Source organism: Astyanax mexicanus, chromosome 22 (assembly GCF_023375975.1).
Source record: "Astyanax mexicanus isolate ESR-SI-001 chromosome 22, AstMex3_surface, whole genome shotgun sequence".
Taxonomy (NCBI): domain Eukaryota; kingdom Metazoa; phylum Chordata; class Actinopteri; order Characiformes; family Acestrorhamphidae; genus Astyanax; species Astyanax mexicanus.
The window spans coordinates 13,936,292-13,949,435 of NC_064429.1; the positions used below are offsets into that span (position 1 = coordinate 13,936,292).

Genomic DNA, 13,144 nt, shown 5'->3' on the forward strand with positions numbered 1-13,144 from the left:
GCTGAGAGCCCTCCCTCTTCCCGCTGTCCATCCCGGAGGGAGGAGAGAGGATGTGGAATATATTTCAGTCTCCTTGGAAACGGAATGGAGATGCTGCTGCTGCTGAAGCTGCTGTTGCTGCTGAAGCTGTAGTTTTTACCAAAAACGAACGAGCTGCATCCAGCCCTGCAGTATTTATAGGTCCGGCCCCAATCCAGAGCTGTGCTGGATGGATACAGGTTAGTTCATTATGAGTGTGAAGCCTGGGGCAGTATTAAATGGCAGCAAAGAATAACATTGAATGAACGTTCAACTAAACTAAAAAAAAAAAAAAAAAAACATTTGTTTGTTTGCAGTACATCTTTTAATTTTTTAATGTTGACAATGAAAGAAAAACAAGCACTAAACATCCTTTATTTAACATTCCAGGTCACAGAGAATGTTATAAGAAAACGTTTAGCAAAGTCCCAGGAATGTTCTGAATTTCTGAACGTTCTATTTATTTTTATTTTTTATTTTTTTAATGTATTTATCTTTATCTATTTTGTTCTATTCTATGTTTTATTGTATTCTTTTATTTTGTTATCTTATTTTACCTATATTATCTATTTTAACAACAGCTCTTGGGTGTAAACTGGATCGTGAGATCACAATTTCGTTCCACCTCATGTACCACATGTGATGTGAATGACAATAAAATCTCCTTGAATCCTTGAAAATGTCTGATGCAATAATGGTTTGCATCAAAATGTGTGCAAAGAACATTGAAGAAACGTTCAGCTAAACATTTGTTTAGTTGCATTACTTCTTTTAAGTTTGACAATTAAAAAACATTCAAACAACTTTTTTTTGCATTTCCAATCCCAACATGAACATCATAAGAATGTTATGCAACATTTTGAAGGACAGTTTTAAGAAAGGTTAGTCCTATAGAAAAAATAGAGAACTAAAGTTCTCATATAATGTTCCCTAAATTTCCCAAGGTTCCAGGAAGGTTAAAGGAAGTTTCAGAAATAATGCTCCATGAACCTTCTGAAAACGTGTGAAGTAATAATGGTTTGCATCACAATGTTTGCAAAAAACATTGAAGAAACAACTCAGCTAAACAAATGTTTAATTGCATTACAGTTACAATGTTGACAATTGAAAAAAAAAAAAAAGATTCAAACAACGTTTTTGGCATTCCCAGCTAATAGCATTCCTATGAAGTGTTTACAGCTAGGCAAATACTTTAAACGCTATGGAAACGTTAAAAATAACATTTCCCAAAACAATGACATTGCAGCAATGTTACAACTGAGCCAGCCTAGATAGTTCACTATGAGTAAAAGAGACATGGGTCAGTATCAGCTAGCAGCAAACAACATTGAATACATGTTTAACAAAACATTTGTTTAGTTACATAACTTTTATATGTTGACAATTAAAAAAATCTTTCAAACATTTTTTAGCATTCCCAGCTTACAGCAAACATCATAAGAATGTTTAGAAACAATTTGAAGAAAATGTTTAAGAAGGTTGGTCTAATAAAAAAAATAGAGAAATAATGTTCAGGAACATTCTGAAAACGTGTGAAGAAATAATGGTTAGCATAACAACGTTATTAAGACGTTTCTCATATAATGTTCCCAGCTAGATGACATTTCCCAAAACTAAAAAAAACACAGACAGATATTACAACTGCCAGCCTGACTGACAGTGACATTGCAGCAATGTTACAACTGAGCCAGCCTAGATAGTTTACTATAAGTGAGAGATGCATGGGTCAGTATCAGATAGCAACGAAGAACATTCAGTGAATGTTCAACTAATCTAAAAACATTTGTTTATTTGCAGTACATATTTTAGTCTTTACAATGAAAGAAAACACAAGCTTTAAACAGCCTTAATTTAACATTCCAGGTAACAGAGAACGTTATAAAAATGTTTAGCAATGTTTTGAAGGAGGGATCCAGGAATGTTATAGAGAGTTACAGAAATAATGTTCCAGGAAATTTCTAAAAATGTGTGATGTAATGATGGTTTGCACACAATGTTTGCAAAGAACATTGAATAAACCTGTAACTAAATGTTTGTTTAGATGCATTACATATTTTACATTATTACATAATAGCATCCCCAGCTAAAAGCAAACATCAGTAAAAATGCTCCAATATTCCTATAAACCAGTCTATAAGACTACTGGGAGAATAGCGGTAACAAGATATCTTTTTTGTTTTGAAATAAAATGATGACTCAGATCTACAGAAAGGCAGTAATTGTGATCAGAAACCAGACACACAGAGCAAGAACAAAAGAAGTGTAGCGCTGCCTGCCCTTCCTCCAGCATGTGTGGACTGGGGCTGGGTGGAGATGGGAGAATGTGAGATCAGGGAGAGGGACTGGGGGCTGCTGTAGCCTCAGTTAGAGAGCATGTGGTGGATGAAGAGCTAATGCAGGAGTAAATAAAGGAGGGGCGGAGAGAACAGAACAAAGAGACTGTGGATGGAGGATTAATGACACAGGCCACAGGTGCATGTGTGTGTGTGTGTGTGTGTGTGTGTGTGTGTAGTCCAGCTGTCATTTGCCTCCAGCCTTTTCCATTGCTGAATAAATGAATGGTGGCCATCTGCCTGCACGTTAGAACCGCTAACATGTTAAATAGCAGTTCTGAAACAAAGGTCAAAACATCGGCAAAACAATAATAATAGACTACAAATTAACTAATGATTGTTTAAGCTACTCAATTTTATGTGTGTGTTTTTCTCTTTTGTTAACTTGTTTAATTGAGTTTTACTGCTAGCTGAGTTTTTCTCTTCACTTCACTGCTGAATGTAAGACTTAGTCTAATGTTTAGCTGAGCTAAAATCGTTGCCATGTGGGTCAGCCAGACCTCTTCCTGTACCAGTTTTCTTCTGTTTCCAAGAATCTTTGGAATGGAAACAGTACTCTCCACTCTCTGGCTCTTAAGAAAAGTCTTATACTTTTAATAGTTACAGAGTTCTCTCTTTGTTTCTGTGTATTTTTCTAGTTATTATGATGACAGTGTGAATGTGCTGTGTGTAAGTGTGTAAATGCTGCAGTAGAGAGTGCAGTGACAAAATCCGTTCCAATACTGCTATGTTTTTAGTTAATTTGTTTTCCTTAAAGGGCCTGACTGTTTAATGCAAAAAATTGTAAAATGCAGTTTGTACCATTTCTGGTTTTGACTGTAAATCAAAACCAGACTGGTTCCGGACTGGTTCTAGATGTACATAATGCAATTTATTATATTTATACAAGATTAAAGTAACTTTATATTGGCAGACATCCCAAGTTGCAAAAGTTGATTTCAGGGAAGTTACCCAACCCCCCCAACTCCCTCACCACACACACCAAAGGATAACGAAACTTTACTTTTATTTTAATTATTTTTACTTTTTTCTTAATTAAATTTAGAGTATTCAGAGGTGAAATACTTTCTTTTTGGAAGGCCCTGCCTCTGCTTCCCTTTTTTTTTTTTTTTTGGAAAAAAAGCCTTTATTTGAGAAAAATTGACAGTTACAATATAAAAAAAATTGCACAACATCAAAAACATTTCATATCATATTACAATAATTATTAATATTGCCTCCGCCATGATCTGCTTTCTCTCACTCACTGAACAAATTCCGTCCGGGAGGGGGGAAAAACACTGCCCGCCCACACTAAAAACTGACCCTCTCTGTTTTCTCTCTCGCCTTCCCACACGCGATTAGAGAAAAAAAGTCTGCCACCTGTGTGCGCGTTTGTGTGCAGTGTGGGGCACTCGTTCTGAATTCCGGGATATTATATGTGACTCGCGGGCATCAGGGAGCCACTCCCGAAATGCGGGAGACTCCCGCAGCTTCAGGGAGACTTGGTTTGTCTGTATTGGGCAGATATAATCTATTGTGGTAGATATGTCATGGAGAATGAGAACACTGTGGATTTTCCTTCTGTATCAACAAGCGAAAAACTGATGTGTTTCATATAACTTATATAATATATTACACCTGAAATTGGAGGCCCTGCAGTGTGACTTTTGCACAGATTGACATTTCGATGCTGGAAAGATATATTGTGTAGCTCTGGTTTAGATTGTTTGAGACAGTTGCAATATAGTTCTTGTTGTGTGATTTTTCATATTACTGATATATTTAGCCGTATGTGTGTTTCTTTGAGCCCATTGTTTGTGGACAGTGTAGAAGCCTGTTCAAGCCTATTGTTCAGTAACAACAAAGCCTGTGAAACCAGAAACCCTTCTGAGCGTAGCAGCTGCAGGCAATTTTCAGCAAGTCTGTGTTTAGCTTCCCTTTTCTTATGCAATGAGTAGCCTGTCTGTTTCTGTTGTTTTGCTTGCTTATGCTACCCAGTTATTAATATCACTACTATTATTAAGACCATGTAGGAATATGCCAAACCCTTTGTTAATCACATTCAAATAAATCAAAACATGTTTTTTTTTTTTGTGAAAAAAAAACAGAAGGCTTTACCCCTCTAGTGTCTTTCAACATAGCAAAAGGCAAAAAGAAGCCAATTTTTTTACTTACTGACTTGTGAGTGACTGATGAACTTTGTTAAAACAGGACCTGGATTTAGTGATTCGAGTCTTGTTATTGTTATTATTATTTTGTGTTGTTTATCGTGTGTTTGTGTTTTTTTTTATTATTATTATTATTGTAAAAGGAAGCAGTGTGAAGACTGCTTTACAGAATCTGAGCTTTTGCTACATTCTTGCTTTAGATGGTCCACCTTAAATGACCCTACAGTTACAGTACACCCTTAACGTTAGCTTGTTCTGCTGTATATGTAGAAATCTTTAACAATAGCAACATAAGCAGTGTGCCGACCTTACCTGGCACCAGGCTCACCCAGCATAACCTCATCCATTAGCATTGCTGCTGTACTGTTAGCATCTCTAAAGACCAGGTTGCCTAGCTGCTTCACTTAGCATTGCTACTATGGGATTATTATCACTATCACAGCATTAGTCTAGTTATGCATTGCTATCATGGCATTACCATTACAATAGCAGCAGCTGCCGGCCTCACCCAGCACCGCCACTGCAGCATTATTAGCAGGCCACCGGTCTCACTGTGCACAATCCACGGTTAGCATTGCTACAGCACTATTAGCATTACTACTGTGCAGGCCACAGGCCTTGCTTAGCATTGCTACTGTGGTTTTCTCATCACTCTTCACAGCAATAACTTAGCATTGATATTATCGCTTTAGCATCAAACTGTACGCAGAATCACTACCATGGTGTTGGTTGTAAGCCAAGTTCACCAGGGTTTTTTACATCTATTAACACAAGGTCACATAAAATGGTACATGAAAAATAGTAGACAATATTCTATATTTTTGCATAAATATGACTTAAAACACCATCAAGTTTTCCTAATTATATGTAACAAGAAATCAGTTAAACAAATAGGACAAACTATTATATTTGATACATTATTAATTGGGGAAAATGATCCAATATTACATATTTGTAAGTGACAAAAGTGGTCTGGTGTGACTTGAGGGTTTCCTTAAGAAGGATAAAACATAATAAAGATTGCTTTGTTTATTAAATATCTTTCATAGAAAAGGCCCAAGGAAGAAGTCTCAAATATGGAGCCCCTTTATTGTAGACAGTGAAAATAAAGTGATATCTGTTTGATATGTGACCAAACACAAATCTTACACAAATAACATATCTACATTGATTCTACACCTGAAGGCCAAAAATATTTTATTAATTGCTGAAGCAAATAACAGTGTTAAATTGTTGCAGAAGCTGGACATAATATATAACACTGTACATAACTTATATATTTATATAATAATTTATATATATATATATATATATATATATATATATATATATATATATATATATATATATATATATATATATATATATATAAATAAATTATAAAGTGTATATAAATTCCCAAAATAAAAATTAAAAAGCATTACATGTGACATAAAAAATAATTACTTGTAGAAAAAAAATAAGTGTACACTATTCCACATTAAATGTAATCTATTTTTGCTGTGCTTATAATTTCAGCATGTTCCTGTTCCACAAACCAGAAACAATTATGCATTTTTAAACTCACACTAAACCTCAAAAATTGTCATGTTCTTTGTCCATAGTTAACAGAAGATGTAGAATATGCTTATTTAATATATGTATATTATACAATGGATAAAAGATCAAAGTGACAAATGTGTAATAAAGGTCTATGTGTAAAAGGTTCAGTAGAAAAAATATTTGGACACTAGATGGCAGCGTGGCGCCTAGTGTTAAAGTAGACTGTTTATGTGGCCCTTATAAATTCTGGTTGGTGATTTGCCCCCACTGTACAGCACTGGAGCTTCTGCACTGTGTACGGGTACATGCAGAGGAGCGAAGTTTGTAGCCACAACGCGGTTTGACCCTTTTGGGACGCCGTAGTTGATAACAAACGTGTACGCATATGTTGTTTATGTAGCGTATCCAGCTATGCTAATTCGTGCAGGAAATCTAACGTCAGATGTCTGTTGTGCAGGGGTAACTTACATTAGCAGGTTTGTTTTAATACAGTTTTATCTCACAGGCGTTTTATTCACATTTTCTGTATGATGTCGGTGTTTCAGTGGGGGTTAGCAGCGTTAGCTTGTATATAAGTTAGTATAATTTACTAGTTAGTTTATTAGGGTTATAGTTAGGTTGGTCAGGATCACAGACTGTGTATAATAAGTAACACTTTATATATTTATATATATAGTTATTTATTTATATAGTTATAGTCTCTGGTTAGGTAGGTTACTGTTAAATTAAAAAAAGATTTGTTAATAAAGCCCAGACTTTCCGAGCTGTAGGTGAGTCAGTAAATGCGCTGATTATTGTACTTAAACTATATGGGTATCATTTTATTTAGTTATTTATTTAGCAGCAACACTTCAACACCTTAAACCGGGGTTTTGGGTGGCTCTGCTACTCTCCATATGAGCAGGAACTTTGTACTTGTCTGTGTCTGTCCATCCATCCATCCATCCATCCATCTAAAGCTATCTTTAAGTATGTTTATCTGTCATATATCTGTGTGCATGTCTATCTGTATGTTCCTCTATCTGAAAACCAGCTAAACCCTCAAATTCGTTATACTGCTCAGCTGGCAAGGCTTTTTTTTAGCTAAGGGTATCTGCTTTTGTATCTATTAATTTATCAGTTAATTGATCTGACCTTTTTTTATTGAAGTTTGTTATACACATGCTACATGTTATACACATCCTTCACATTTAGATACAGTTTTTCTCAATTGGTTTGGTACATTTGTCAGATCAGAATTGAAATTCTCAAAACAGTTCATTCAATCTCCACATCTCCGTGTCACTTGTGCACATCATAATTGCATTTCTCACTGTTTTTGACCTTTTGCAAATGTGTTTGTCATTCATGCTAATGTTCATGTACAATTTTCAGCTGTTTTTTGCATTATCCATTGCTTATGTCGTGCTCATCAAAATGTGTTGTACTGAATATCTATGCAGTTGTCTTACCCTCCAAAACATTTAGGCTTTAGGTCATTGCTTAGGTCATTACATGCAAAAGTGCTGAACAGGTTGTCATAATCTCTCGGGCATAAATTATACATTTCTATAAAACATTGTTGTTAAAGTTGGTAAAATCCTAGTCTTACAATGGCTAAAGCTGGTCACCGGGTGCAGCCAAATATTGAAAGAACAACTTCAAAACAACTTCGATCGTTCAAAAGCATTGCAAGGGATGATATTCAGTGTGACGTGGATGAAAACATGTGGCCCAACAGAGAGGAGAGTCAGAATGTATAAAAAGCACTATAATTGCTTAAGTTGTTGTCTCAGGTTGTTTGAAATGTTTACAGCAAGTTTCTAATTTTGTAGTTTTTTCTTTGTGTCAGTATAAAGTGCTGCAAAGAGTTGTCTGTCTTTCCTGATTTTCTGTCAGATTTTTTGTCAACAAATTGCAGTGAAAACAATACAGTAAAGAATATTACTCAATGTTGATTACAGTCTAATTTCTTTCTGTCAGTCTCCCCTATACAGACATGATTAACTATGTTTTGTGTAAGTTTGTATTTTGTGTGTAACCCATACAATTTTAATTGATTTGATTCGAATCAAAAGCTTGTTTCCATCAGAATATACTTACACTGTTGACAACATGACTATGTATTTTGACTGCCTTGTTCATAGGCAATGACACACAGACTAGGCATTCTGATGGCACTGACAAACGGATTGAAATAAAAATGTGCTTTTAAAGCAAAAACAAAGAATTCTGAGGGAGGTACGAGCTTTTGCAGGTATTTCAGTGAGTTTTGCTGTTTGCACTTACAGTTTTGAGAAATGCACTTGTTGTGATGGCAATGTAAATCCTGATGTGAGAAATGAACCAAATCGACTGAGAAAAACTGTAAACTGACCTAAGGTATAAAATGTGTGTTGATTTTAGGTGCCAAGATGTTTTGGCTTATCTAACATATTTTGGCATGATTTTTGTCAGTACTCTAATCTAACTGACTATCTTTCTCAACGTTTATCTCCTGTAGGAACTCCCTGCTGGAAACACTATGTCAGTATCTGGAGCTCGACTGGCTGGACTGGCTCAGGTAACTGACTACCTCTACATCAGCAATGGTAGAGCAGCCAAGGACAGCACAGTTATAACCCGCCTCAACATCACCTGCATTATAAACGCCACACAGGACAATGGTAATCCTTGCCTTCCCTCTGTTGAGTATGTTTGGGTGCCTGTCACAGACTCTCCTGAAACCCAGCTTGAAGAACATTTTGATACGGTGGCGGACAGGATTGATGAAGTCAGAGCACAGTGTGGTCGAGTTTTAGTGCACTGTTGTGCTGGAGTGAGCCGCTCAGCCACTCTGTGCCTGGCCTTCCTCGTGAAGCACTGTGGCATGTCTCTAATAGAGGCACATGGACTTGTGAAGTCAAGAAGACCCATCGTTCGACCCAACAGTGGTTTCTGGAAACAGCTGATTGACTATGAGGTGAAGTTGAGAGGAACAAGCTCTGTGATGATGGTATCGTCACCTCTGGGGCTGATTCCAGACTTGTATGAGAAGGAAACTAGAGGTTTAATTCCACTTTGATACATGTTTTGTGTGTTCAGCTATTTAAATTATTGCTTTATCAAAGTGTGTCTCCACTCGTTCCTACATGGTCCAAATGTTTTCTGTATTTTAGCTCCAAAAGCACTGAATCCAAGCTCAGGGTAATTTGCACTGATTTGTAAAATAAATTATTTGTATACATCTGTTATTTAAAGAAAAACAAAAAATGTAAGTTCCTTATGTAAAATTGTGTTCTTATAACTTGGTAAATCTTAATTAATCTTTCATGTAACTGTTATTTTTTATTTAATGTGAAACTAATAAAATATATTATTACTTCTTCTGACCTAAATATACATTTGTATACCCTCTGTTCTTGTTTTTGTAAAGTTCAGTGAGTTACCAGCAGGTGGCAGAAGAGTAGTTATTTTTTCTAAAACCTTGCCTTTATTTGCATTACATCGTAAACTCTTCTATTTAACAGATTATTTTCCTTAATTCATTAAATCAAGTTTATTGTTTTATCACATTAGCACAGGAGTATATTATATGTGCATATTTCCACTTAGTAGCACAAAAAATAAAATGAATAATATATAACTAATACAAATAATAAAAATAATATATGTGCTATGGTATTGGTGTTTTACTTTAACACTTTAATCATAAGTTGTACCCCTGTTTATATGTGCAAGTGAACATATTATACCTATAAATGTTTACAACACTTTACTGGTGCATCTCCAAAAAGTTTTAGTAATTTATTTCAAAAAGTGAAACACGTGTATTCTATTGTTTCATTACATATAGAGTGTTCTGTTTGAAGTGTTAATTTGTTATAATGTTTTATAGATCAGTATCTCATATATTTTAAATATTATGGAAGACCAATTGGTACTTTTGGCCGTGTGGTCAGTGTGCCAGGTCCTGCAGGAAAATGAAATCTGGATCTCCTGGTAGATGCTGCACAGCTGACATTTAAAAAGTGAAGAGTGTGTTGTATATGGGGTGAAGGTGTGGTGGGTGGGATGAGATATCTTGTGTGACAGGTGAGATGAACTGTGCTTGACTGTGGGCTAATACACTGCTACTCGCTGTTTTGCAGCATGTTAGCCTGGGGGAAGAAGCTGGCTCTTCCTTTTTTTTCTTTTTCTCTCTCTCTCTGTCTCTCTCTCTCTCTTTATATACGTATATATATATATATATATATATATATATATATAGAGAGAGAGAGAGAGAGAGAGAGAGACAGATATATGTATATATATATATATATATAGTAATTATGTAATATAATCAATGTAATTGCTCCTCTCTGTGAGCATGTGCAGTGGAGCTCAACAAGGCGTTTCATGGTACATTGCCTGTTCACCTCTCGTCAGAACATGACGTCTTTCTGTGAAAGGGATATACAGTATTCGCTGGAGCACATAGGAGCTGTCGAAACACTTGCACTCCAATTAAATTATATTCAGAATCAGTGTTGTGTGGAATGCAGTCATTTGCAGTCACTTTTGCTGAGGTGGATGGCCCTCTCTGACACTGTCATGACGTCAGCTGGTATGTTATGGCATCCACTGAGGCAATTAGGGGCACAATACATACATTATGTACAAAATTACGTTTTTTATTTATCTCTATGTTGATAAAGGATTCACAGTTCTTACTAGACCGAAGAATGGCCTCTTATTTACCCTTACCCTGGGGTAAAAGATGAGTCTTTAACATTTATGGTTTTTAGTAGATACTATAACCCTTTTGTTTCTCTGCATTTTAAGTACCCACCTTTCACCCTGTTCTTCAAAGGTCAAGACTCCAGAGGACCACAACAGAACAGGTATTATTTGGGTAATAGGTAATTCCAGAGACTGTAAAAAAAGATGGACGCCATGTTGGCGATCCTGAAACCCGAGTCTGTGCAGTAGAGACCAGAGGAGGGAGAAAGACTGGAGAGACAGCCTACTCATTTGAATAACCCCGCCCCTGAGGGCTGCCTCGAGGTCACAGGCTGCAGAGCGGAGCGGAGCTGATGGTCTGTTATTGGTCCTGCCCATAACCAGCCCTTTTACAATAAACACACCTGTTTTGAATAGAGCGGATTAACGTTTTAAAAAACGATTCCTGTGGGGACAACATAAGCAGAGGTTACACTAGCTGTTGCATTTAGATAATGGAGGTAGAAATACAGTATATTAGAAAGAAAAACGTAATTGAAATTTGTCCGTTTTGCCATTGAAACCTATGGGGATGGGTGGGGTTACACAGCTTTCTGAAACCGAACAGCAGAGGGCGCCCGACCTGTGGTGGCTTCACTTTTGAAAGACGATGCTCTGTCCAGCTATACACAGTCTATGGGTCATTCACACAGCAGTACTGCTTAAGTTTTTAAATGGCTGAATGTCACTGCTGGATTGAGAATAGTCTACCAACTAGAAATATCCTTCAAGCATCATCCTGTGACCACTAGAAAATGACCAACACAAACTGTTCAACAACAGATTCTCATTCTCAGTGACTTCTACTACTTCTACTACATCTGCAAGGTCTAATAGAGTAAAGGATAGGGATTTAATAAAGTGTTTAAAAACTCCAGCAGCACTGCTGTGTCTGATCCACTCATACCAGCACAACACACAGAGACACCACCATCATGACCGTGAGTGTCACTGCAGTGCTGACACACAAAAAAATACACTGCCTGACCAAAAAAAAAAATTTAAATCTCCACCTGTGGGGTTGATGCTGCAGTTGGTCTGCAGGTTTAGGTTCAGCAACAGTATGTACTGTAAGAATGAGGTCAGCTGACTACCTGAATATACTGAATATAGACCAGGTTATTCTATCTGTGGTAATCAAAAGAAGTAACTTCATAGATATTTACACTGTATGTTAATGCAATGTAACTGTAAAACAACATAGGTGTTTTAAGAGGTCAAACGGGCCTCTCAAGCATATGTGTGTGTGTGTGTAAGGGTTTTGAACCTGGATGGGTAGTGAGCCAACGGGCAGGTGCAGACTTATTAACAATAAGCAGATAGTTTGGCCATTGGCAGTGGGCCAATATACAGAAACAGTAAAGGAGGCACCCGGCTTCCTAAGATCTATCCTTAGAAGTTGACAATTTCCCCAGGTAAGCTAGCGAACCCCTCGTTAGCCAGATTGAGTCGTGCTTGTCTTCCGAGAGGGAGTTATAGATAAGAGCTGATACAGCAGGTATAGGGTCAACCTGCCCCGGTCTTTTGAGGATGCTCAAGGTCCTTTTTAATAAACAGATTCTGACCTAATTTGGATACAATTAAGCTTTGAAACTATTTGCAAAATAAACCTGTCTTCTCCTTTCTTTAAAAGTTCGATTCTCATCTATCTTTTATTTACTTTATAAATTGTATGCTTAGCGAACTTAGTAGAACTTAGTAAGGTGTAGCGAGCACCGGTTTCCTTTCGGGGAAGCCACCCATCTTTGTCGTATTTAGGCACGACACCATCAATGGATGTTTTCTTCCTTGATGGCACAGGCATATTCCAAAATCACAATATCAGGATTCATGGGGCTGGAATAGTGAAAGAGTGATTCAGGGAGCATGAGATCATCATTTTCACACATGGATTGAGAGAGTTCACCACAGAGTCTAGATCATTGAGAATCTTTGGGATGTGCTGGATGGAGAAGACTTTGTGCAGTGGTCAGACTCTACCATCATCAATGCTGCTGCAAGATCTTGGTGAAAAATTAATGCAAAACTGGATTGAAATAAATATTGTGACACTGCAGAGCCTTATCGAAACAATGCCACAGTGAATGTGTTCTGCAAACAAGCAGCAGGTGTGTTACTTTAATTTAAACATATAATTGAAACATATAAGCAGCAGATAAGAAGATTCAGCTATTGGGAGCACATTTTCTACATATTTTTTTTTTATATAAACAATGCTTTCAAAATCTGCATTGTTCATTATATAGTCTAATTTAAATAGCTAAAAGCTGAAACCTAAATAAAATGTAATAAGCTAATGCAAACAGCACCACAGCCTGTTCAACCAATAATTGATTATCAGCCTGCAGCATTAGAGTGCTGTTTAATTTTGTGTGCATGCGT

At 36.6% G+C, this 13,144-nt stretch overlaps 1 protein-coding gene across 2 annotated transcripts; it reads left to right on the plus strand.

The window, feature by feature from the left end:
* Positions 1–43: 43 nt before the first annotated feature.
* Positions 44–9,633, plus strand: zgc:153044 (dual specificity protein phosphatase family protein). 2 transcript variants are annotated; one of them, XM_049470525.1, is made up of 2 exons: positions 44–218; positions 8,526–9,633. In XM_049470525.1, the coding sequence occupies exons 1-2, from the start codon at positions 51–53 to the stop codon at positions 9,084–9,086; spliced, it is 729 nt and encodes a 242-aa protein (XP_049326482.1). In that variant the 5' UTR covers positions 44–50; the 3' UTR covers positions 9,087–9,633. The 2 variants fall into 2 exon arrangements, with proteins under 2 accessions (XP_049326482.1, XP_022541285.1); XM_022685564.2 differs by lacking the exon at positions 44–218 and adding an exon at positions 6,536–7,012 and having other exon boundaries at positions 8,526–9,631.
* Positions 9,634–13,144: the final 3,511 nt, after the last annotated feature.